This window comes from Oenanthe melanoleuca, chromosome 23 (genome assembly GCF_029582105.1).
Source record: "Oenanthe melanoleuca isolate GR-GAL-2019-014 chromosome 23, OMel1.0, whole genome shotgun sequence".
Taxonomy (NCBI): Eukaryota; Metazoa; Chordata; class Aves; order Passeriformes; family Muscicapidae; genus Oenanthe; species Oenanthe melanoleuca.
The window spans coordinates 3274505-3300566 of NC_079356.1; the positions used below are offsets into that span (position 1 = coordinate 3274505).

At 45.9% G+C, this 26062-nt stretch overlaps 1 protein-coding gene across 3 annotated transcripts; it reads left to right on the forward strand.

Annotated features, from left to right (window-relative positions):
• Positions 1 to 3204: 3204 nt before the first annotated feature.
• On the forward strand, positions 3205 to 16745 carry CLSPN (claspin). 3 transcript variants are annotated; one of them, XM_056508913.1, is made up of 25 exons: positions 3205 to 3299; positions 4038 to 4167; positions 4648 to 5099; positions 5413 to 5580; positions 6115 to 6204; positions 6402 to 6474; positions 6731 to 6839; positions 7363 to 7916; positions 8371 to 8562; positions 8988 to 9172; positions 9539 to 9741; positions 9909 to 9973; positions 10362 to 10567; positions 11135 to 11295; positions 11389 to 11615; positions 11803 to 11917; positions 12585 to 12666; positions 12971 to 13062; positions 13637 to 13801; positions 13897 to 14018; positions 14255 to 14379; positions 14666 to 14774; positions 14857 to 14939; positions 15128 to 15289; positions 15500 to 16745. In XM_056508913.1, the coding sequence occupies exons 1-25, from the start codon at positions 3261 to 3263 to the stop codon at positions 15611 to 15613; spliced, it is 4023 nt and encodes a 1340-aa protein (XP_056364888.1). In that variant the 5' UTR covers positions 3205 to 3260; the 3' UTR covers positions 15614 to 16745. The 3 variants fall into 3 exon arrangements, with proteins under 3 accessions (XP_056364888.1, XP_056364890.1, XP_056364889.1); XM_056508915.1 differs by having other exon boundaries at positions 5416 to 5580; XM_056508914.1 differs by having other exon boundaries at positions 3217 to 3299; positions 11806 to 11917.
• The last annotated feature ends 9317 nt before the right edge of the window (positions 16746 to 26062 follow it).

Genomic DNA, 26062 nt, shown 5'->3' on the forward strand with positions numbered 1-26062 from the left:
CAATTAATGACACCCTGAATAACTTCCAGTACCAGCGAAACAGCCTCAGTGGGGTTTAAAACACCTGACAAAACAGAATTTGTACAAGTAAGGTGAGCCACAGCACTGAACCTCCCAGGGTTGTGACCACCAGCCCTTGAGGTGCTCTGTGGACACAGAATGGCTGATGATCCATGAGGGCTGGAGATCCATGAGTCACTGGCACAGCCACAGAAATCACCCAGGAGCTGCCTGGGGAGCATCAGCCGTGGGAACCCACTGAGCGTTCAGCTCCTGGGGTCAACCTTGCCATGGCCATGTCCCCTTATCCTCACACACAACAAATTTGTCTTCTGCTAAAGAGACAACACTTCCAGCCATGTGCCATTAAATAAAGAGCCTAGGGACTTTTTGCCTTTTTAAGCAGTTTACACTATTTTAGCGAGGTGCTCCCTTGTGCATCCCCTGGGTTCTGTTTAACCAACAGCTCTCTGCTGACTCACAAGAAAATCAGAAGTCAAAACATTTTATAAATAATAAATGCTGAGTCCACTTTATTTGCCTTTTTTAACCTGTGGGGCTGATATTTTCCAAGGTGAAACATCAAGATCTAATTTAAAATGAAATTAAATCCTGGATTTTCATATAGATCTGAGATTCTCTCATCATTCCCTGACAGCAGCTTATGAACACCTGAGGAAAAAACTGGTTCTACCAGACCAATAACAAACTCCACAGTGTCTGGCTACATTTCCATGCTATTATTCAGCACATCTATATATAAAAAAACATATATGTAGGGCTACAAAAATAGTTCTTTTAAAAATACCCCACCAAAGATACAGTCTCTATCTCAAGAAATCTGCAACACAAAGGCTCAGTCCTGTAAGATATTGAGTGTGATAACCAAAGCCTTTACTCACTGCATTATAAATTCAATTAACTTGATATATGTTACACACATATTGAGACATCCCAACTGCCACAGCAGTCAGAACCCTATTTCTCTATGCTAACCCACCCTTATATTGAAAACAGCCAGGGTCAAGACTGGATTTGGGAATGACAGATCAGAGTTATGACAGGATTAGTTCTGAGGATTTCCTTCTAAACACCCCATCTGCTACAAGTTGGGGAAGGAGTATGTTGTTGAGTAAAAAACCAGATTTCTATACTAGATTTATAACAGAAATGTCTTAATATGGGGCTTGATCCAGAGCTAAAAGTCTGTGTTACATTTAGAACCTCCTTAATGGCAAACATTTCACCTGTTCCATGGCTGCCTCTGTGTGCCAGGTATGAGTAACAACCCAGGATCAGAAATTACCTAATAAGGACAATCTTTTTGCCACCTTTTCCTTGTCAGCTGACTCTGACTCTCATCCTGGCGCAGCAATGAGAGCACAGCCCTGAGGAGGTGTTTTTGTGCACAGCCAGCATCTGTCCCCCTGTTACTAAACACTGATTATTAAATTAATTACTATAGCTCCTGCAGCAGTAGAATACAGCAGAACAGTGATGTTTGTGGTGGGTTTCATGGACATTTGCTTTTCTCACTTCCTCTGTTCTCAGGCTTATTGGCTCTGTGTGAGCTATCATCCGCTCCTTGTCCCTGACAAAACCACAGCTGGTAGCAAACACCCCGAAAACTGACCAAATTCCCCAAAACATTTTTTTTTTTTCCTTCCCCCAAGGCTTGCTTTCTGTGATAGCAGATTCCCACTGGGTGACTTGGAAGGAAATGTATTATTGTAGCACTATGTTCTACAAAGTAACTGTAATGATGAAAAAAAGTGCCAAACACAGCCAATTGTACTTCAGAACAGGGTCCCTGACACTCATGCCAGCTCAGGGCTCTCCCTCCAGCTACTTATAAAAGAACTACAGAACTAAATATTAAAAAAATGGATAAACTAGAATATTTTCATACTTGGATTGTCTCTGTACTAGAATATCCCTGTACAGGCCATTCACCTTCCAGCTGGACTCGATGATCCTTGTGGGTCCCTTCCAACTTAGAATATTCTGTGAAATCTGTGAAGTAAGAAGTCATTTGCATCTGTTGAGTAGTTTTTCATTGAATTATGTGTTTTCAGTAAATTTTTTCTGGCTTCAGAAGCCTTTCTTCCCTTAAGGAGCATTAAGCAGCAAGGTTAAGTAAAGAAGTCATTAAACAACTACATAATGAGATGTGATGACTTATGAGAGGTAAAACTTAAATCATCTCTATGTAGAGGGAATATTCAGAAATTCAAAGGAGAAATTGAAAGAAATTGAAAGAATTTACCCAAAAGGTTCAAGCCTTCATTCACCTAATATAAGTGGAGTTGGCTCAGAGTATGTCTGTACAGCAGCCAATGGAAAATGCATGTATTTTATTCTGTAAATAGGACACTGCTGATAGTAATAGCTGTGTATCTAATATCCATGAGCTCCACTCCTGCGCTCTCACCCTCATGCTCACACGGAGACACATGTAGCATTATCCCTGAGATCAGAACGAAAGATCTTTCGTTTCGTTTTGTAGGCTCTGTTAAACCCATGAAACAATGTGAAATGTTTCGACAGCAGAGCCCCGTCCCCACCATGTCCATAATTGACAGAGCTGTAAATCCCCGGGCCCTTCACGGCACCTCACTTCTCTTCACGATCCCTCTCGGTCCCTCACGAACCCTCTTGGTCCCCATGTCTCCTCATGTCCCCTCTGGGTCCCTCACGTCCCTCTCGGCTCCCCATGTCCCCTCATGTCCCCTCTTGGTCCCTCACATTCCCCTCGGCTCCCCATGTCCTCTCATGTCCCCCCATGTCCCCTCACGGTCCCTCACGATTCCTCTCAGTCCCCCACGTCCCTCTATGTACCCTCACGTCCCCTCCTGGCTCCTTCACAAACCCTCTTGGTCCCTCACGACCTCTCTCTGTCCCTCACGAACCCTCTTGGTCTCTCACGTCCCCCTCGGCCCCCCATGTCCCCTCACGTCCCCTCATGTCACCTCACGTCCCCTCACGGTCCCTCAGGCCCCTCACGGTCCCGCCTCAGCCCGGCCGCAGGGAGCGCCCCCACCGCCAGGCGGCGCAATAGCGCGCGGGAGGCCCGAGAGCGGGAGCCGCGATTGGTCCATGGGAAGGGGCGGGGTTCTAAGGAGCCCCGCCCAAAAGGCGGCAAGGGGCGGGGCTGGCGGGGCTGTTCTGCGCAGCCATTGGACGGTGCCGGGCCGGGGCGGGGCCGGGGCAGCGCGCGAAGGCTCGAAGCGGTCCCCCGGCGGCGGGAGCGCGGGCGGGCCATGGCGGCGGTTCCGGTAACAACGGAGGGCCCCGTTGAGGTGAGTCCTGCCGTTTCCCTCCGTTCGGCATGTCCGGCCGGCTGCTAACGGCCAAGGCAGTTCGCGGCTGCCTGCGGCCTTGCGGCTCCTCAGGCTGTGGGGTGGTTGAAGGCCCGGGAGGGAGAGAGAGGGAGGCGGCTGTTGCAGTAACCTTTCCTGCACGGTGCTTTTTCCGGTGGCGGTGCCAATAACCACCAGCCACCCCTGCCCTCCGCCCTTGATCGCGGGCGGTCCCGCGCCGTCACCGGGCTCGCCTCTTTTGGCGGACTACAGCTCCCAGCATGCTCCGTGCCCGCCCTGGCGGCCGCGGGGCACGCTGGGAAGGCCGCGCTCAGCCGGTCTCCGCGGGCGCGGTGCATGCCGGGAGGGCTGCTCGGCCTTTGGTGACGGCTCAGAATAAAAAATAAAAAATTTAATGTCGAGTAAAAGTCGTTCAGTCTGAATACAATCACTCCAGTCAATGTCAATTCTGTGCTTTTTCTGTGCAAACTCGCACGTATACTACCCTATATGTGAATAGTCATTTGTATTGATAAATATGGTAAATATCAGCAATAATAATAAATATTACTAAATATGTAAATATCAACGTTGATAGTTAGAATATAAGGAGACTGCATGTGGATTTCATTGTGTGTGAGGGCTTAGCCAAGGTTATGGAATGAATTTGGATGCCGGCAGTCAGGACTACTTAAACAATATTTACTCCATTAAGAAAAATCATATTTTGCTTTGTAGATTCCACTGGCGGATTTGAACCCAGACTTGCAGAAAGCCCTGGACAGCGACTCTGACAGCGGCCAGGGCAGCTGTGAGACAGCCTCTCCTGGTCCCCTTGGCACAGGCACAGCGTCCTTCGAGGATGGAGGTGTGTAACATTTGATTAATTACTGCATTTTTTATTTCATAAGTACCTCTCAGGAGGTTGTCACTGCTTGACCTGTAGGAATTCAAACTCTTGTTGTTGCTCAGAATGTGGACAGGCATCTTTAAACCTCTGAAGTGTGTTTTTTGAGCTACAGAAAGAAAAAGACTCTGCATGGGATGTGTCTTAGTTATTTATTCACTTTCCTGTTTCGTTTAAACTATGTAGTGTGATTTTTATTACTATTTCAAGGCAATACCCTACCAGTGAAGGGTTTTCAGCTTTGCAGGTTTTTTTAAGGTTAAAAACCTTTAACATAAGTTTGGGTTAATTAAATACTGTTCTCTGGGGAGGAGTGGATTTTGAACAGTGGAGTTCAGGCTCATTTGCTGTAGATGGTGACATGTCAGATTTAACAGAGGTAAATTTGGTTGTTGATTAACTTGTGGCACTCTCCTTTTTTATTTTCACGTCTTTTGCCAGATTCAGAAGAAGAAATTTTTGTGCGTAAAAAAGCAAAAAACCAGAAGGTGCTTCAGGACAATGAGAGTGAAGAGGAGGAGGAGGATGGAGACTCACCTGTGCAGGAAGATGCTTTGGGTGGAGACAAAGAAAATGAGGAGGAAAAGGAAAATTTTGCTGCTGAAATGAAGAAGAAATCTCATGGGGTCCGCCCAGCTCTGCTGGACAGTGATGACAGTAACACTGGTGACCAGACTGAAAACATTGAAACAGGCAGCAAGTCTGCCTTGCCTGAAGGTGAGCTGGAAGAGAAGAGACCCCGAAAATCTGGGAAAAAGCACAGCAAACACAGACACAGTGTTGAGGAGGAGCCAGCAGAAGAAGCTGGAGCAAAATCCAGAAGAAGGAAGGGGAAGGAGAAAATAATGGAGTCCATTAAACAGCTGAGGAAAGAAAAGAAGCCTGTGGCAGAGGTGAGTATTTTCACAGAAAATTTCAGATAATTTCTCAACTAAGTTCAATTTATTATTGCTTGAGGTTATTCTGTTTCAAAGCTTCAGTGTTGTGTCCACATTCCTGCAGCAGATTTGGGATCCACAGGGATCCCAAATTGAACAAGTCTAACCTGTAAAGTCTGCAGATTCATCTCAATTAAATTGCATTAAATTTGGAGTTTAAAGAAGTACAAAACCTAACACTTGGTGATTTAATGCCATTTAAAATTAATGTCAAAGAACCAAAGGGACTTCTGAAAAGAATCACACAAATAATTTATTCTTCTGGAAGCAGGTGGATGGAGGTGAGAGGTTTCCTTTCAATGACAGTGGATGTCTTCTGGATGACAAGGAGCTCTTTGATAATGGCTTGGAAGAGGAGAATGATCAACCCCTTGAGGATGAAGAGTCTCTGGAATCCATACGAGCAGCTGTGAAAAACAAAATAAAACAATACAAGGTAACAGTTGACTGTGATACACAATTATTGTAAATGTACTCTCTTTCAAACTGATAGAGAATAGGTTTAGGTTGGGAAGCAATTGTACCCTGTGAGGGTGGAGAGGGCCTGGCACAGGTTGTCCAGAGGAGCTGTGGCTCCCCCATCCCTGGAAGTGTCCAAGATCAGGTTGGACAGGGCTTGGAGCCCCCTGGGATAGTGGAAGGTGTCCCTGCCCAGGGCAGAGGTTGGAATGGGATGGTCTTTAAGGTCTTTTGCAACTTAAGTGATTCCATTTTTACTGGATTTAGTAGGAATTTGTACCTGAGCAGGTTCTAAAGCTCTCTTTGATCATGATGGAGTTGTACTGCTGTGGCAAAAGTGAGGTGTGCCTTCTGGTTTTTGCTTTTAAAGATGGAGGGATGTTGTCCTGTTAAAAAAGTTAAAAAGATAATGCTGGACTAGGAGCTTCTGTACAGTTATTTGTGGTGTGTTTGCCCTTGATAGAGCCAGTATATCAATAGAAATTGTTGAATTTCTTCTTATTCCCCATAGAATAAAGAACGTTTTCCTGATGATGAAGGCTACAAACATGTATTTGATGAGGAGGATGAGGAGCCTGTGTTAAAGGAACCAAAAAGGAAGGTGAAGTCTTCATCTTTTTAAAGCTCTGTATTGTTGTTTGTCGTGACTGAAATGGTTTTGTATGCTCAGTGTAGTTTTGGAGGCTTTATTCTGACTCCTTTCTATTTCAAAGGGAAAAATAAGCTATTTAAGAAGTAGAGAAAGAGCCCCATGTGTTTTTTTCCTGACTGCAGAAATCTTTTTTTTCTCCCCTTAAGGAGCGAAAAGCAGCAAGGTTAAGTAAAGAAGCCATTAAACAACTGCACAGTGAGACCCAACGACTTCTTAGAGGTAAAACTTAAATTCTTTACATATAAAGGGGTATAAACTGTTCAGAAATTCAGAGGAGAAATTGAAATAATTTACCCAGAAGGTTAAGGCCTTCTTTGACATAACATGACTTATTGAGGGTTGAAGGGTGCAAGGCCATTTTTATTGAAGGACCTCTTAAAGTTATTTTTGTAACTAATGAAAAGAAAGATACTTGTTACCAAATAAAGAGCTCCAATGACGTTATAAATCTTTTCTCACCATCTTTCTCTGGCAGAATCATCTGTGTCTCTCCCATATCATGTGCCTGAGGCCAAAAGTGTTCATGACTTCTACAAGCGGAGACCTCGACCAGCATGTCAAGGAAATGCCATGGCCCTGCTGAAGTAAGGACTTAAACCTTCCTCATCCAAGTTTTTCATAAACTTTAAGCATCTCTAGCTTTTCTTTTGAGGATAACCAGACTTTCTTGGGCTCCTTTAAACCCATAAAAGTAGGAAATTAGGGGAATGTAATTTCTAACATCAGGCAATGCTGCTCTCCTGACAGAGTCATAGTATTGAAATGATCAGGGCCAGGAGTAACTCACATGAAGGAACTTGCTGGTGCAGAGTTACTTAAATGGGATTTAGGCTGAACCCCAATATTTTGTTTGGACTTTGTCTTCTCTGAGTAATGTGTAGTAAAATACTGAAGCTACAGAAGTCACAAAATCCCTCAGGAATTTCATACTGTAATCAGTACAAAGCTTTTACACTTCCTTAAGTTCTCATGATGAAGTTTTCCAGATTCTGTCCTTCACCTCTTCCTACACATTAATGACAATAATTAGGAAATTATTTCTTCCCCTCAGTTTGCCCTCAGCCTTCTCTCCCTTTCACACTAACCATGTCTTTCTGCCTTTGTTAGGTCCTCTAAATACCAGCTGCCCCTAAATGAAGAATCTGCAGCCACTGGCAACTTGAGCAAGGGTTGCAAAGATGGGCCAGTGGAAAGTGATCAATCAGCAGCTACTGAACCAGAAATTAACCTGGGCAGAGATGTTGATGCTTCTGTGACTGAGCCTCTTGCTGCTGAAGGGAAGAACTTGCCAGAGGATGGTGCTGAGCAGCCCAGGCAGGACAGGGAGGATTGTCATGCAGTTACAGAGACTGTAACTGATGGTAACACAGAGGAACAGCAGCTCTCCAACTGCCTGAGCACTGACTGTGATGAGCAAAAGGAGAGTGAAATTCCTCCAGCATCTGGAGATGCCCTCATGGAAAGAGGGGAAACAGCACCAGATGTACAAGGTGAAACAAACAGTCAACAGGTGGGGCCTGGACTGGTGGAACAGCCTGAAAAAGTGAGGAAATCCAAGCTGGATAAACTTCGTGAACTGGGAATAGACCTGTCCATCCAGCCAAGAATCTGCTCTGACAAAGAATCCTTCATAATCCTGGAGGAAGCTGATTCCAATAAAGGTATCATTTGTTTTGTAGTCCTTAGCAGTGTTAATCTGGAGTTGGCTGGAAAATTCAGGAATATTTAGGTGATGGAACAGTCAGGTACATTCGCTTACTACTGTGGATTCTTTGAGACACATTAACAGAAATTTAGAATTGTCTGCTGTCTGGGAGGCTGGACTGGATGTGAGTTAAGATCTTGTGAACAAATGGTAGTCAATGGTAAAATAATTTAACATTAGCTAATATCAATTAAATACAAGCTACAGCAAAAATATTCTGTGGTGGTTTATTATTAGTTGAATATAATATTTTAGTATTCAAGATTTAGCTTTTAAACAATCCTTTTTTAAACTTAGCTTTTAACTAAACTTTGGGGGCAAAAGAAGCTCAAGACCTACTCTTACTACAACTTTTAACAATCAGTGCTTTTAGATGCTATCACATTGATTTAATTAATATGTATTTAAAGAACTGGAAGCCCTGAAAGCACGTTTCTTGAAGCACACTTTCCAGACATCAAAATCCAAAGTGGAGCGGACCGTAAACATGAACATTATCCGTAAGGAAACGACGTCTGATGGGAAAGAGGAGCTGAGAGCAGACGTGGTGCCAGCAGTTTTGGCTGCAGAGAGCTTGGAGGAAACAGTCCACACAAAACCAGGTTGGTAGGAGAGAAGAAGAGACAAGGATTGAGTTGGAAAACACTTTTGTCTTTATTTTCCACTCTCATGCTCTGTTTCCCAATGCTGCCCTACAATGTATGTGAAAGGATCTTCATCTGTAAGATTACTGTGTATGCTCCCCCTAAAGGATAGCACTGTTTTAATAAAAACAGAATTGGTAGATCACTTAAATAAGCTTGTGTAGGACTGCCTCAGTCAGATCTTTGACTGGTTCCTTGGATTTTTCATGCTTCCATGAAATGCTGTGGCTGCTCCATCCCTGGAAGTGTGTGAGCCCAGGTTGGAAAGGGCTTGGAACAACCTGGTCTAGTGGAAGGTGTCCCTGCCCATGGCAGTGGTGGAACTGGGTAAACTTTAAGGTCTTTTCCAACCCAAACCATTCCCTGGATGTTTTTCTGTGCAGGTGAAAAGCTCCAGGCCCTGAAGGCCAAGCTGCAGGAGGCCATGAAGCTCCGCAGGTCCGAGGAGCGCCAGAAGCGGCAAGCGCTGTTTAAACTGGACAATGAGGAAATGCTGGAGGAGGAGGAGGAAGAGGAGGAAGAGATGACAGATGAGTCTGAGGAGGAGGAGGAAGAATGTGATCATGAGGTCTGTATGCAACATTTTTCCATAACCTCATCAGCTTCTCCATTCTGCTCCCTCTCCCCAGTGAAGTGGGATTTTTATCCACTACTAATTGTGGAAATTGCTAAGAATTCTTCCTAGAAGCTAAAAAAATGCTGTAGTTGGCATATTCAGGGTTTGGATTGTCTAACCTTGAATTTGTGAGTATTTTCCTTATTTGTCTAAAGACTATTAAAACCAAATGGAAATGTTTAAAATATTGTGATGTCCCTTCCTCTTTTTATAAATCTTTGGCTCATTGATGGCAGGGCCAAACAGGTCCAAAACCTTGGACAGGGTTTGCCATGACAATAGTTTTAAATATCTGCTGTGTTTGGGGATGTTTTTTAGAATTCAGAATTTCTGCTTGATGAAGCAGAGGAAGATAATGAGGATACAGAAGAGAAACACACTGAAGATGGGGATAAAGAAACTGACAAAGAATCAATTGATGGAGAAAAGCTGGAGAAATCTGAACATGGTGATTCTGTTCTGAAGCATCCTTCGACAGAGTCTACATTGATGCTTTTTAAGGACAGCTCCTCAAAAATGGGGTAAATAATCCAAGCCTTAAAAATGGTGACTGTGAAATTTAAAATTTGATCAGCGTGTATAGATTTTTTTTATTTAAAGTGCTTTTTTTTTAATGAGTATTTTTGTTACCTTGTTTTTTTTGCAATTAATCCTAAACTTATTAGCAAATACCTTTTATGAATTGCAGATATTCTCTTCCTGATGAAAAACTGGAAATGGAAGAAACTGTAGACAAAGGACCTAGCAAGTTAGGTAAAGTAGAATTATTGCCCTAGATAATTGCTTTATTTTTTTAACTTAGCACATATAAAAGTTTCTATTTAAGATTCTTATTCAGTATTTCTGCTATTTCATCACCTGTATATAATTATACAGTATGATTTTAGAAGTTTAGATTGATGAAAAAATGGTTTGGATTGAAAAAACTAGAGGGAAAAACAATACTGGAAGAAATATGAAATGTCAGAAATCAATAAGATAAGTAAAAAAGTGTAATATGCATTCTGTGAGAAGGAAATCCATCATGACCACAAAATGAATTTTTAGCAAGGTGGCAGTGTTGCGAAATATATTGAGGTTTTACTGGATTAAACACACAAAAAAAGTTAAGCAGTATTTTTTTATTTTTTTCAATTTCCAGAGGATGATGATTCATTTTCTCTTCCAACACTGGCAAAGGAGAGCAGCCACAACAGCAGCTTTGAGTTCATAGGCTCCATGATCCCATCCTACCAGCCCTGTAACAAACAGGCCTCAAGGGGAGGGAGCTTCTTACCTGCAGCAGGGGGATTCAGGTCACCCTCCCCAGGATTCTTCAAAACAAGTTTTATCAGCTCTGCTTCCAAGGTAAGATTCTCCTGGTTGTGTCTTATACTAACACAGTGGGAAGTAAATAAATGTATTTTATCCTGATGGTCAGGTCTGTCAAATCAGATTTTTCAAACCAGACAAATGCTTTGTAGCAGTAAGATTTCAGAAGAGCAAACTGTGTGTCCACATTGGAATGGGTAAAAGTGACATAAAACTTATATTATAATATAAATATAGTTATAATATAAGCATCAAAGAAAAAAATGTTATAATCTGGTTTTTATATCTAAAATATGTGCATCATAAATATGGTTTTTAAGAATGCTTCCATGGGCTACACAACATCTGATGTCAGTGAGTTCCTGTGGTGTGTTGGACATAATTTGAATTGGTTTGGGTTGGAAGGAACCTCAAAGCTCATCTCAGCCCATCCCCTGCCATGGGCAGGGACACCTTCACTGTCCCAGGGTGCTCCAAACCCCATCCAGGAACATTTCAGGGATGGGGAAACCACAGCTTTTCTCTGAAGTCTGTTCTAGTGCTTTTCACATTTATATTTAGGCTTGCTAAACAACTTATGTATTTTTGTATTCCCTTTTCTAGAGCTCAGGAAAGACCTCTGAGCCTTCTCTTCCCATAGAAGATTCCCAGGACCTGTATAATGCCTCTCCTGAGCCCAAGAGTTTATTTCCAGGGGCTGGGGAGTCAAGGTTTCAATTTTCCGTGGAAGATGACACTCAAAGCCAGCTGCTGGATGCAGAAGGGTGAGTGATGGGTGTAAAGGATGGTGTTTTGTGCCTGTTAACAGAAATTGGATGTGCAGACCAAGATTTTTCTAACTACAGCCTTTCTTTCAGGTTCTTGAACGTTGGACATCACAGGAATAAATACCAGTCCTCAAAGCATCAGCTGCCACTGGCTAGCATGGATGAGAATGCCATGGATGCCAACATGGATGAGTTACTGGACCTGTGTTCTGGACAGTTCAGCAGCCAAGCTGAGCACGTGCCAAACACCAGCAGCACCAAAAAGCAGAACATGGAGGAACTGCTCAATCTTTGTTCAGGAAAATTTGTGTCTCAGAGTATGTCCTGAATTCTCTTTTCAGCTTTGCTGGTTACTTTACTTAGAAATTTTTAGCTGAGGTAACTTCAGGTCTGGGCACTGAAGCTGCATGTGGAATTGTCTTTGTTGGGAGCATATGCAGTTTTATTTCTAGGGTCTGACACTTTAAGAGCAGAAATAAGTTGTCATCTTATTGCTTTCTGTAGCAGGTTCTCCAACTTGGGCTTCTTCAGTGTCTTCCAAGGCAGAAAAAGACAGTGACATAGAAGATCCAATGGCAGAGGCTCTGGAGCTCTGTTCAGGCTCTTTTCACACAGACAGGTTAGCATTGCTTTCCCAAAATTTACAGAAGTTAATTCTGGCAACTGTCTTGTTTCACTCTTAGAAGTGTTATTTGCTGTCAGTGAAAGTGTGCTTTGTTTTGGAGGTGAAGAACATTGCAAATTGCTCAGCAATTGCTCTCTAATTGGCAGCACAAACTGTTTCCCACAGCTACCGTGAAGGGAAATACTTTGTCTTTTCACTGATAGTGAAAGAAACAGTTAAGAACTTTCATTAAACTGAGAAAAGATGATTAGAAGTGGGAATTTTGGAGTCTGTTCTGGGCTGTTGCCAAACTGCTGTAACCAAATGTAAAGTTGGATACTTGGAGTTTTTATTGACTAAATTGGAAAGTGTGTGGCTGCCTGACAAAGGGATAGTGAGGCTTAGTAAGTGGGAATGTTAAGGGGATCCAAGAGGAATTTGAGAAGGGGGAAAAATTTGGAAATTGGTGCTTGTCCCATGATTTCTGCAAGTGAAGACATGAAGTCTTAAAACATCAACTCTAATGGGGATTTGGGGCATTTATAGCTAAATGCTGCTGGCAGATTGTATCTCTGAGCACTCACAGAGAATTGCATCATAGCAGCTGATGTGGACATTGAAATTTTGCCTTGCTTTACTGGAGGTAGAATGAAAATGCCTTTCTCCCATTTGTTTTCCCTAGGGAAGAGGAAGAAGAAGAGGAACAAGAAGAACTTGGTGGTTTTCAGCTTTTAACAGATGATGAGGCCTTTGCAAGTGAAGAGGTGTGAACTGATGTAGCTAGGCAGCTTCTGGATAAAATGGATAATTCCTTTTTTCTTCCTGGGTTTTTAATATATCCATCAGTACAAAGTACCACAACTTCCACAACAAGTTACTGAAATGGTTTTCAGAGCAAACTTTGGATGATTTAAAAGATCTCTTTAATATAATGATACAGTGAAAAATGCAAATCCTCTGAAATATGCCTGGTGTTTGAGTGTGTTGTTAATTGAAGAACAGCAAAATCTGTCACAAAGCAATCCACTCTCAGAAATTTCTGATTTCTGAAAACTTGCTCTTTGACAGGATGAAAAAGGTGAAGATAGTGCTGATGAAGAAGCAGAAATTAGTGATGAAGAAGAACTGCTGAGACATAGACCAGGCTTGAAGAAAAAACTGTAATTATTTTTAAAAATCTTAATTACCAGAGAGAATAGAATATTAATAGCACTAGAAATTTAGTCTGGAATTATTCCTTCTCCAGCAGATGTTTATGTGGTCTGTTTTTTTGCTTTGGAGCTATCATGTTGCATTAATATAACTGTGTTGCTTGTGGGTTATAGATGATTTCATTATAATTTTCATTATGGATGGAAATCAAAAAGCCATGATAAAAGCAGTGCAATTTTTTTTTTTTGACCAAAAAAAGGGATGCAAGCATATTGTTGTCATTCCTCATGTCTTAAGATCTTATTTGTTCTAGCATGTAAAACACAGAGCTGGCAGTTATTGCCATCATCTTTGGAATCTGGTGGATGACAGTGATTTGGGGTGGTTCATGATATCAGGCTATGTGTGTAAATGAGCAAGAACTCAAGGCTTGGTCTTTGCAAAAATGACATGAGAAATTCCAATGTACCCTTAGGAAATGTGGTCATTTTATGTCAAAAGATAAACCTTGCTTTCAGAAGATTGGTGTGATAGCTATTATGCTCCCAAACTGAACTCTTTCAACTTTTTTTTTTTTCATAGAAAACTGCAAGATTTCATGGAAGAGGAGGCAGAGCTGTCAGGGAGTGACGTGGGAAGCGAGGATGAGTACGACGGTGAAGACCTGAACGAATACGAAGAAGAGATTATCGATGAGGAGCTGCCAAACGAAGCAGAATTGGGAAACCAAATACAGAAATTCCACATGTCAGTGCCATTAGCAGTAGCTCTTTGGGTGTGTTCTGTCCCCTGGCTCTGGGATAGAACCTGGACTAACCTGTGGCTGTCTCCTGTGCTGGCAGGAAGGCGATGCTGGACGATGACAAGCGCCAGCTGCGCCTGTACCAGGAGAGGTACCTGCTGGATGGGGACCTGCACAGCGACGGCCCAGGCAGGACCAGGAAGTTCAGATGGAAAAACATAGGTGACCTATGATCCAGAGATAATAGAGGGGGAGAAAGGTTCAAAACAGAGCTTGTGTGAAGTAGCACTTAGTGGTCCTCGTTAAAGTATTTCAGGAATAAATTGCCAGGACATGATTCTGGGTTTTGGGTTAGTTGGGGGTTTTTTTGCCTTGTTTGTTTGATTGGGGTTTTTAGGTGTTTTTTGCTGGCCCCCATTTTCAAAATTAATAGCTGACTACCTTGTTTTGTTGCCTAGATTTTGCTTCACAGATGGACTTGTTTCAGAGAGATTCAGATAATGAGGAGGAGAATGAAGAGTTTGAGACAGAGGTGAAGTGGAGGAAGGAGCGATTTGAGCGAGAGCAGTGGCTTCGTGAGCAGGTACTGGTGAGCTGCTAGAGAGGCTTACTCAGTCTCTGTTTAATTGCTGGATGTGAAATTGTTTATTCCTCAAGTTAAACTTCAGTGTAAGGTCAGATTTCTCAGCTGAATGTGATGCTGTTCATTAATCAAACAAGGATGATGAAGTATCTAAGAAATTGCAATAACCTCTTACAGTAGAAAGTAAACAAAAATGGATTTACATAAAGAAAATAATTACTTAAAATACTGAATGGAATGGCCATTTGTAATATGAATTTTTTCAATTGTCTTCTCTCTTCTACAGAAGGAAAAAAATAAAGAGCAGGAGGAGGAGGAGGAGGAAGACATTGCTGGAAACAGTGAATTCATGAAGCTGGCCAAAAAAGTGACTGCCAAGTCCCTGCAGAAGAAAGGTGAGCTTGATTTTTTATTGAAGTGATGAGAAAAGAAGAGAAAGAGTTCAAAAAACTAATCTTTACCCCATGTCTTTGCCAGCCACCCCAGCAGTGGTGGTACAAGACACAGCTCTGTTACCCAGGAACCCGTTTGAAGCCTTCAGACCTGCTGGTGACATCCAGGTGGGTACCAATCCTCAAAAATGGCATTTCCCACCACAGCCAAGTCAGCTGCCCCTGAATTCTGGGCACTCCTGGTTTGTGTTGTTGTAACATGTGAGTAAAGAGTAGATTTTCTATGAAGACTAACTTACTAAGCAACTTGCCTTATTTCCTCAGAGTGTTTAATGCAGCTTTTCTTTGCCTTTCAGATTAAAAATGGGTCACTCTTGAACAGACCTAAAGCTGTCCTTCAGAAGCTGGCAGCAATGTCAGATCTTAATCCAAATGCCCCTCGAAATTCAAGGAATTTTGTCTTTCATACACTTTCACCAGAGAAGAGTGAAGAGGCAAAGGAGAAATCAAAGCCTCAGGTAAAGATTTGGGTAGCAGGTGCTGCCAATTGTGGAGATTATTTAAATATAGAGGCACTGAAATCTGCCAAGCAGTTAAGAGCACTGTCTTAAATGTTCCCTATGTGCTCTCACATCAAATATTTATCTCATAACTGAGAATTTAAACTTTTTTTCTCTTTTTTTTTTTTTGGACATGTTGTGTATTTTAATGTATTTGACTGCCCTTAGGTGAAGAAGAGAGGCCCTCCTGCAGTGATAACATCAGCAGCAAAGAGGCCCAGGGTGGAAAGCTCAGAGGAAACCAGTCAAAGTCGAAGCATTTTCCAGTACTTGGAGAGCTGAAGATTCCTGTTTGGAGCCAAAGGTTCTATCTCCTCTTTGCCAGCTGCAGTTTATTTTGCCAATCTGCCAGAAGTCACCAGGCAGGGAAACAAATGGGTGCCACCTCATTGACAAGTTCCAGTAATTTCCAGGCAGTGGTTTTGTGCTTTTTATTTCAGTTTTTGACAAATGGGAGCACAAAATCCATTCCTGGTTTGGAATGAAATGCTGACTTGGTCTTTCCCAAGCATTAAGGAAACTTCCACTGCTGTGGGCTGTCCTCAGAAGAGCTGCAGAGGTATCAGTTCCACCTGGAAATGCCATTGGTGGGACAAGGAAATACCTCGTGTAGCTGAAAGCACAATAAAGGAGGAATTTCTGCAGCTCTGGGAGAAAATGAAGCAGTGTTGGCCATGGCAGGACACTTGTTTACACTTGCAGCACAAAGTTTTAGCTGTGGCTCCCTCCAGTGTTGTATTTTCTTTAATGTTAAACATTTATTAAGCTTTGCCTTTTAAGAAGCTCTAATTTATCCTTGAAATATTTGCTTTGTGGAAAAGGTCCCAGTCTCTTCTGAGGCAATATGAGAAGGGTTTCTTTCCAAGTTTTTATTACTGTTGATGTCCTTAAACTTGCAGATGAATGTGTATGTGGAGAGGGAAGAATGTGAGTAACGTGTGGGAGAGGAAAATGTTTGGGGGGGTTTATTTGCATTGGTGGTGGAAATTGCTGGGATTGCTCTGGTTTGCCTAACTTCAGGCTATCTTAAACCATCCATTCTGTTATTTTCATGGAAGCTGCACTCATCCAAGAGAAACCATCCATTGCTGAGCAGCCAGTAAGGAAAGGGCTGCTCTAGAATGAGGGAATTTATAAGAAACTTGAGGCAGAGTGTCCAGCATTCCTGATGTTTCTGCTCACAAGTTGAATGTGTTGCAGAGCAGATGATGGTGCCAGAGGGTCCTGCTCTAAGACTGAGCATCTCTGGAACTGGATGTCTCAAACCTGAGAAGTGTCTGAGCTGTAAATTTTGTAACATCCTGAGCACACTCCCAGTGTGCTGTGTGTAAAATATTTTATTGTACAGTATGTTATAAAGAATTACGGTACTAATCGAAGTGCAACTTCACAATAAAAAATGTTTTTAATTTTTGCAGGCAGTTAGAATTCATTTATAGGATTTCTCTCAGTTGTATACGTGTCTTGGTGTTTTTTTTCACCCAATGTTTTTTATTTCTGGCTATGTCTTATTTTTTCATTGCTGTCTTTTTTTTTTTTTTTTTTTTTTTTTTTTTTTTTTTTTTTTTGTTGCCACAACTCAACCCTTCACTAGGAACAGCTGCAATAATATTGGAATACAACAAAAACAGTCCCTTGTGTTTATTGGAGTGTGGATTTTCAACTCCTCAAGCCTTCTGCTTGGTTTGCATAAAATTCTTGGCCTGAAGAATATGTTTTTTCCTGCTTCAGTAGTTTTGGATTTTTTATTTCCTAGACAGAACTTTCTTTATGCTTGTCTTTAGAAGTGTCTATTTCAGTTCACTGCAGCAAATTTAATGATTAGTGTACCTGGATTTGGGATGGGAGGTTTAGGGAAGAAGAATGACCTTTCCTCCTTTGTTATCAGACTTTTCTTGAAGGACCACATAACTAAAAGATTTCTGAACGCCCACTTAATTCTTTATCAGTATTTCACTGATATAAAAGTTGTCCTGATTCAGCACAGATTTGTTGGGTAAAACATTCAAGCTCCAAACTTGGGCATTTTTTTCTGAATTTTGTTCCCACTGCCACTAGAGTGCAGCAAGAGAATGTCTTGCTCTGGCACAGGGCAAGGCAAAATCATTAAAGCTTAAACTGTGTCTTGACTCCAGGGGAAATTCTTGCAGTTTTCCATGCTCTTGCATTGCAAGGGATTAAATTTATAGAGACCTATAATTGCTACATTTTTGCATTAGAAAGTGGTAGCTTGAAGAGCACCTTTAGAGGGTTGGCTGAGTCCTGGTGGTTTCCTGGCTTCTCCTCAGCACATGCTACTAGCCATAATTATGGCTTTTATTTTGCTTTCCCTGTAGAATTTTCCCTTTAAAATACATTTTCCTTGCTCCAGAGCCAAGGGTAAAAAAGTACCATTGAGCCTGAAAAGCTTATAAATTGAAATACATGGAAGGGGAAGGTTTCTGGCTGCATCTCCCTCACTACAACTTTGCAATAGTTCAAGGTTTGTGAGTTGCTGCTGGAAGCTCTGTGCTGCACCCTAAAAATTCCTTGCCTGGGAACATATTCCATGCCAGGGAGGAGGCCAGGGATGGGTTCTGTGAGAGTTGGAATATCAATGGGAGAGTTGAGCCATGCTGCTCTCATTGTGCCAGATCATTTTCAGAGCTGGGGGCTTGGACCTGACCCTCACCTGTGCTCCCATCCCTGCTCTGCCCTGCTCCCATCCATCCCCAGGCTCCAGCTTTCCCAGAGCTGCCCTCCTGCTCCTGTCTGACACATTAACTCAGCTTTGCCTTCTCATTTGCAGGTATTGATTCAGCTCCCCCCTCCTGGCAGAGACATGAGGCTGCTGTGCTAAGGGGGAAAAAAATCCTGCTGGTGCTGGAAGTGCCAAGAGTGGTTTGTGAAGGAGGGAATGGCTCAGGGTGGTGAGGGGGGAGGATGAGGGTCCTGCATCCAGGCACTGCTGCAGCTCAGCCTGAGCAGAAGCTGCTCAAAGGTTGGGCCTGGTGATCCTGGAGGTCTTTTCCAACCTCAGTGATTCTGATGTTTGCAGGGCTATTCTGGGCTGAAGGAACAGCTGATTCCAGTTCCTCCCTTTTTTCTGCCTTGGAATAACTCAGAAGACTTACAGCTGAGAGTTGTGATAGGTGACGTTTGGGTTTGACTTTTGTGCAAAAGTGGCTGCAGCCTGAGATTTTAATCTGAGTTGGGTAACTCTACTAATAACACCTCTCTGTGCCTCAGTTTCCCTTTCCCACACAGGGGCCAGGAACAATAAACCCCCTGGGCTGAGTTCCTGATCCTTGACTGCACCATGGGAGCCTCGATAAGAGCAGCGCTGCTAATACACAACGTTATCTGCTGAGTTTGCAGAGAGAATGAGCTTTTGGGAACACAAATGATAATGGAGAAATTTTAAAAAAGGCCTTAAAAGCAGAGGGAGGAGCAGCCCTAGGTGCATGGAGAAGGTTGACATTGCAGACACGTTTATAATCCCAGCTCCCGCCGCCGTGCGGCTCCTCGGGGCTCAAGGCACTCACTGAATTATGTTTTCTTTCCCCTTTTTTGCCAAGAGACTGAAAAGGGGAGAGAAAAAAAACTATTTGTTTGTCTTGTCTAATTTAATTTATGTTATTTATCAAATAGACAGGTTATTTGGGAAACCAGATGGACCCAGGCTAAAATCATCTGTATTTCCAACATGTGAAAAATTATGTTGGAATGGACACATGAAAGGCAACGTGGAGCAGGTTTGGTGAGCACCCACCATGTGAGCTCTGCACCTCATCTGTCCTGGGCCTCTAATCAGTTGTCCCAGACCCATTATGAGGGTTAAAGGACAAAAAGACCCCCAGGCACCCATGGGGGTGTCTTCCAGAGCAGCCATGTCACAATTATTTACCTTCCCTAGCTTTCATTCTGCTCATTGACTGGTGCATCTTCCCCAGGGATGGATGGGGTGGATTTTTGGGTCTAAATAAATGTTTAAGTTGAGTTTGGGAGCAGAGCAGGTGACAGTTTTGGTATCTGGTTTTGTCTCCTTTGGGTTTTCTTGTTGGAAAAGGAAAAACAGGAGATGGAGAGCAGCAGGGATAGCTGAAAGGGAATTGATAATACAAGAAATACAGAAATGAAAAAGAAATTTAATAAAAGCAAGAGCCCTCTGTTGCTGATTGCTGCTGCATTCCCAAGAGCTGAGCCTGGAGCAGACCCCATCACTGACCTTCCCTGTGCCATCCTGGGGTGCTCCTGGCTGTGCAGAGTCCAGACAAGCTCGTGGCACAGAAAACAGCTCTGTGGGACCTGCAGGGTTTAGTGGGTGACCTGTAAAGCAAAAGTTTCATTCTCTATTAACTATTAGTCATTAATATTAATTCCAGCGCTGCGCGTGCTCTGTGCAGACAGATGTTCAGTCCCTGGGGGTTGTTATTTTCTCTTGTATCATCCAGAAGCCAAATTTAGGGCTGACTCCAGCTCTGCTTCTCCAGGCAGCAGAGATCTAAACTAGCTGTAATTAAAGAAAACGACATAAAAGATTGCAGGGTGTGGGGGGGAGGGGGATCAGCAAATCTTATAGCTTTGCAAGAGATTAATTTTATTTTTAGCTAATATTTTTCTCTGCTCCTCAGGGCTGTTTTCATGCAACATGCTCTGTGCTGCTTCCCTTGCAGTGGCCCATTGATTTTCAATATTTGATGGTGTTTGTGCACGTGGCCATGGGGGATCAGGATCCAAGGGGACACATGTTCATGTGTGTCCTCACACCCTAAAAGCCACCTGTGCTATTCCACCCTCACCTTTGCCATGGGGATGCTGCACAGAGGTCCCACTCCATCCTGGCATGTTGCTGCTGTGCCAGGCCAGGCTCAGCCCCGAGGTCCCAGCTGGAAGGGGACACAGGCCAGCCCTGCAGCACCTTCCTGCCTGCCCAATTTCCAGCTGCCACTTCACAGACACTCATTTCTGTGCAGGGAGAATAATTAACCACGAAGGCTCTAATGCCACCTTTCTGGCAGCTCAGGCTCCAGAGGTGGCATTTCCACATTCCTACTTTACATGAAGCCTGAAAGAAACCCTCAACCTTTCCCAAATAACCACCAGCTTACAGAAAAAATAGCTTTTCCTTCCTTCCTCCTGCTCCTCAGTGAGCCTGGATAAGGCAGAGGGGCCCAGTTGTGCCTGGGAATGTGAAGTTCAGGAGCTGTGACTCAGGCTGGCTTTTTCCCAGTTGCAGCTCCAGGCTGGCACTGTGCTGGAAAGGGACATTGCTGGGGCTCAGTGACACACCCTGAGCCCCCTGGCTGGCAGTGTTGGGGTTCCTCAAGGTGTCTCAAGGAGCTTCTCTCACCAACCCCCCAAACAAAGACTCACAGAGAGGTTTTGGCATCCAAGACATCTCCCATCTCATCATCCCAGCTCTGCCAGTGCCAGCACAGACAGTCCAACCAAAGGCAGCACCAACCCACCCAGCCACTGCTGTAAGAAGATAATTAAATCAACAGGCAATTAAACCTTCCATGTGGTCCCCATTTTGCAGGATGTGAGGGCAATGCTCACAGTGCAAATCTCCAAGTGAGGCATCCGGGATGAGCTCACAGGCAGCACTGGGCTGGTTTTGGTGTCCTTTGCTGAGATTTGTGTGATCTTTGGAGCTGGGATGACTTGAGCTCCAAAGTATGAAAACATCTCCTGAGGTGTGACTGCAGCCAGCCCCCAGCCTGACCCACAAAGTTCCATCCATCCCCTGTGCTGCAAAGGGAAAAGAAAAGGAAGGAAGGGAAAATCAGGTGGCATTAGGTGGTTGGCAAAGACCCCTGAACATCTGCAGGGACAAAGGCAGGGCTGGAGGAGCTGGGTCTGGTACCCAACTCAAGTCTTGAGGGCTGGGGTTTGTCCGACACTGCTGGAGTCTCCAGCTTGAATGGACACTGGAGATGGCAAACCAAATCCCATTGTGCTGGTGATGACCCCAGTCTGAGGTGAGGCTGGTGGGCTGGCAGGTGAGCCAGGCATTGGATCCACTCCCTAAATCCACAGCTCCATCCCAAGAGCTGTGCCACAGTGGCCACGGGGTGTTTTTAACTCAAAGTGCAGGACCTTACAGCAAAATCCTCACGCACATTTTGCCAGGGTCGCTATTGAGGGCGTGGGGCTGATGGTGTCCCCCTGGCCAGCACGATCCCACAGCCAGGAGGGGACACTGCTGTGCTCTGCCCTGCTCCCCCAGGGTCCCCCAGGGTCCCCCAGCTCTGGGGTCGGGGCTGGTGAGCCGCTGTAGCCGGGAGCCACACGCACATCCTGCAAGGGGAAGAGCCTTGCTCCCAACATCTGCTTGGCGTTTGTTTGTCTTTCATTCCCATTCCTGCCCTGCCTCCCCCTCTGCTTTCATCCTTCCATCTGCACAGGCCTAAAAATAGGGCTGTGGCCAGACTGGGGCTGTGCCTCATCAGCCCTGCGGGGTTTGGGTGTGATCCCATTTCTGGCCCGAGGTGGGGACAGGACTCACCAGTGTCCCTCAGATGCCACTTTCCTGCCACAGGTGCCAAGTGGCTCTTCAGGAGTGCCTGCACCCAGGACTTTTGCCCTGGGCACTGTCCTCTGCTCCCAGCCCAAAATGCTCAATCCTGGGCATGGGTTTCCCAAAATTCTTCCCCTGAGCATGGGGGATCTCAGGCTGAGCCTCATGTCAGCCCCTGCATGGCCCCACTGCTGCACCTGGGGTGGGGGTGACACCAACTGCAAATGTGCCCCTATGGCAAAGGAAATGCAGAGAGGTGTCCCCAACTGCCCCCAGCTCATATGCACCCCAAAAGTATTTGAGATGAAGAAGTGGAGCTGCAGGGACACCCTCATCACCTGGCTGGGGCTTCAGTGGGACCAGGTTCTGCCACCTGGGCTGCTCTGGGGTCCCTGTGGACTGCACCAGGAGTTTCCACTCCTCCTGCTCCCCAGGCAGGCTCATCCCTTCAGCCTCTCTGGAGTGTGGAGCAGGATGAGCATCAATTTGGCACGTCCTTGTGTCCCCCTACCCGTTCCCCAAGTTGCTATGAATAAATCATTGTTTTATTAAAGAGAAGCAGCTGCTTTTTTTCTTCTCCTTTTTTTTTCTTTTTTTTTCTTTTTTTTTTTTTTTTTTTTTGACACCCCATCCCTACCCACGGAGCCCTTTGGCACATGCTCGAACGCTGAAGCCCCATTGAGGGCCCCCAGAGCATAGCAATTGATACACAGAGATCCCCAAATCCTATTCAGGCCCCGCTTTTCTGCACGAGCAGCCTCTAAACAGCTCATTCACTGCTCTTTTTGTCGCCGGGGTTAAGTGGTTAAGTGTGTGTGGATCCCATAAAAGGCCTTTACTCCATGAAAAGCTATATTTACATTGTAATCACCAAAGAACTGTTTAGGCAGTCAATAGTGGGGCAGGGGCGGCGGGGGCTCGGCGGCGTGTCCCTCACCTCCTGAGCCCCCCGGAGCAGGACTTTTGTGGGATTATTCCCCCCGCGCCAGCTGCCGGGGGCCGCGGGAGCCGACGCTCTTTGTCTCGGTCCCGGCTCCTGGACAGCATCCTGCATCCCGGTGGGACCAGTCCCTGCTCCTGAAACAGCATCCTGCATCCCGGTGGGACCAGTCCCTGCTCCTAGAACAGCATCCTGCATCCCGGTGGGACCAGTCCCGGCTCCTGGACAGCATCCTGCATCCCGGTGGGACCAGTCCCTGCTCCTAGAACAGCATCCTGCATCCCAGTGAGCCCAGTCCTGGCTCCTGACACAGCATCCTGCATCCCGGTGGGACCAGTCCCGGCTCCTAGAACAGCATCCTGCATCCCGGTGGGACCAGTCCCTGCTCCTGACACAGCATCCTGCATCCCGGTGGGACCAGACCTGGCTCCTGACACAGCATCCTGCATCCCAGTGAGCCCAGTCCTGGCTCCTGGAACAGCATCCTGCATCCCAGTGAGCCCAGTCCTGGCTCCTGACACAGCATCCTGCATCCCGGTGGGACCAGTCCTGGCTCCTAGAACAGCATCCTGCATCCCGGTGGGACCAGTCCCGGCTCCTGGAACAGCATCCTGCATCCCGGTGGGACCAGTCCCGGCTCCTGGAACAGCATCCTGCATCCCGGTGGGACCAGTCCTGGCTCCTGACACAGCATCCTGCATCCCAGTGAACCCGGTCCCTGCTCCTGACACAGCATTCTGCATCCCAGTGAGCCCAGTCCTGGCTCCTGGAACAGCATCCTGCATCCCAGTGAGCCCAGTCCTGGCTCCTGGAACAGCATCCTGCATCCCAGTGAGCCCAGTCCTGGCTCCTGACACAGCATCCTGCATCCCGGTGGGACCAGTCCCGGCTCCTAGAACAGCATCCTGCATCCCGGTGGGACCAGTCCCTGCTCCTGACACAGCATCCTGCATCCCGGTGGGACCAGACCTGGCTCCTGACACAGCATCCTGCATCCCAGTGAGCCCAGTCCTGGCTCCTGGAACAGCATCCTGCATCCCAGTGAGCCCAGTCCTGGCTCCTGACACAGCATCCTGCATCCCGGTGGGACCAGTCCTGGCTCCTAGAACAGCATCCTGCATCCCGGTGGGACCAGTCCCGGCTCCTGGAACAGCATCCTGCATCCCGGTGGGACCAGTCCTGGCTCCTAGAACAGCATCCTGCATCCCGGTGGGACCAGTCCCGGCTCCTGGAACAGCATCCTGCATCCCGGTGGGACCAGTCCTGGCTCCTGACACAGCATCCTGCATCCCAGTGAACCCGGTCCCTGCTCCTGACACAGCATTCTGCATCCCAGTGAGCCCAGTCCTGGCTCCTGGAACAGCATCCTGCATCCCAGTGAACCCGGTCCCTCTGAGCATCCCGGAGTCCTGCCCAGCACCAGAGAGCTGGGATGAACCTGGTGGCTCCTGGGTGACCTGTGTCCTGGCTGGGCTGCTGCCAGAGTACTTGTGGCCACTACAGCAGCTTGTTGAGCTCATTTCATCATCACTGGAAGAATTAGGTGGGATATCAGGGGAAGGTTCTTCCCCCAGAGGGTGGTGGGGCACTGCCCAGGCTCCCCAGGGAATGGTCACAGGTCCAAGGCTGCCAGAGCCCCAGGAGCGTTTGGACAATGCTCTCAGGCACAGGGTGGGATTGTTGGGATGTCCTGTGCAGGACCAGGTGTTGGATCCTTGTGGATCCTTTCCAATTCAGAATATTCCATGATTCTGTTCGGTGATTAACCAACCTTCTGGCTCCAGGAGCCTCCCTGTACCCTGTGAGTGAAGTGTGAGCTAAAATTTTATCACTTTAACAAGATTAATCGAGCACAGCCAAGAATGGCAAAAGCAAAATTAATTCACCAAGAGCAAGGCAAGGGCTTTCCTTTCCACCAGCAGCAATTTCCATGTAATCAATTAGATGATGTTCCAACTGATATCCCTGTCAGGGAATGTGCCTGCTCTCCCTACGTGGGAGAAAACACTCATAACAGCAGCACTCGAAGAGTAAATATGGGAGAATCCCCCCATGTTCCCCTGGAAATCCCTGTGAGGTGTTCCCAGGAGGAATTAGCACTGGGACAGCCAGTGGGAATGGGAGGCTCCATCCCAGCAGATTTTCAGATAGGGATGGAAGTGGAGATGAGGTCAGGAGTGAGGCTGGAGATGGAGATGGAGATGGAATAGGGATGAGGATGAGAATGAGGATGGGGATACTTCTGCCAAACAAATGCCAGCAGAGATCCCCGTTGATGAGCAATTCCAAACCACACTGGCCTCATTACAAACCATGGTGAGTAAGGTGAGCACAGTCCATGGGACATGGCCACCAGCCCCTGGGTGCTGCAGTGGTGGTGGAAGAGCTCCACTTGATGGGGGATCTCTTCCCCTGCTGTGTTTGTCCTGTTTGCTCCTGAAAAGCAGAAATTAGGATGTTTTCACAGTTCTCAGTTACACTCTTCATGTTTTCCTGGTGCCAAGTGTGAGGCTTTGTGATACAAGAAGTTTAGAATTTTTTACTGCACCCTCTCACCCAATGGGAGTTGGAATCTTGAGGCTGGTTAAGTGAAGAAGGTGGCTTTGCCAGTGGGCAAAACCCCCATGGATGGGGTTCCTGGCTCCAGCACAGCCTGAGGGATGGCATTCCCTGGGTAGGAGCCGGGTGCCCTGCGTTCCCCTGTGCCCTGTGCCATGCCCTGCACTGGCAGCACCGCATTTCCAGCACCAGCTCTCATCCCTGCCCTGCCCTGCAGAGCCATTTGCATCATCCCAGCCTTTTGTTTTCCCTCTGGTTTGGCTCCTGCCTGGATTTTTCAAAGGCTCCGGAGCAGCGAGTGCCCTCCCTCCCCCGGCCGGCGCACATTGTTCGAATTAGTGCCTAAATGAAAGGATATTGTTGGTTCCTGTTGGGAGATAATAACCTCGGTAGCGGAGGGAATTTCACCCATGCAGAGAGAATTTGCGGGGCTGTTCCCGCCAGCAGAGCCCCTCGCCGGGGTCCGTCTCGCTGGGGCTGTGGCTGATGGGAACAGATCAGCCAGGAAGCGGGGGTTTATCTTGGCATGCCGCTCTAATTGCTGGAAACTCTGCTTTCTGACCTCAAAAATGTGCCACCGCTCCCCGTCTGGCACAGGGGCACCTGTGGCACAGCACAGCCGGGATCAGCGCCCACAGCAGCCACGGTCCCCATGGAAACATGGGAACATCCCCCATGTTCCCAAATTCTTATAGGATTTTGGTTTTCCCTCTTCCTTCCCATCCATCCG

What these genes read in the sequence shown, in the direction of transcription:
- CLSPN (XM_056508913.1), top strand. Translation starts at nt 3,261, where the DNA reads ATGGCGGCGGTTCCGGTAACAACGGAGGGCCCCGTTGAG. An exon ending in CAAAGGACCTAGCAAGTTAG is followed by an intron (nt 9,974 to 10,361) that starts GTAAAGTAGAAT and finishes TTCAATTTCCAG; the next exon opens with AGGATGATGATTCATTTTCT. An exon ending in GTTCAGATGGAAAAACATAG is followed by an intron (nt 14,019 to 14,254) that starts GTGACCTATGAT and finishes TTTGTTGCCTAG; the next exon opens with ATTTTGCTTCACAGATGGAC.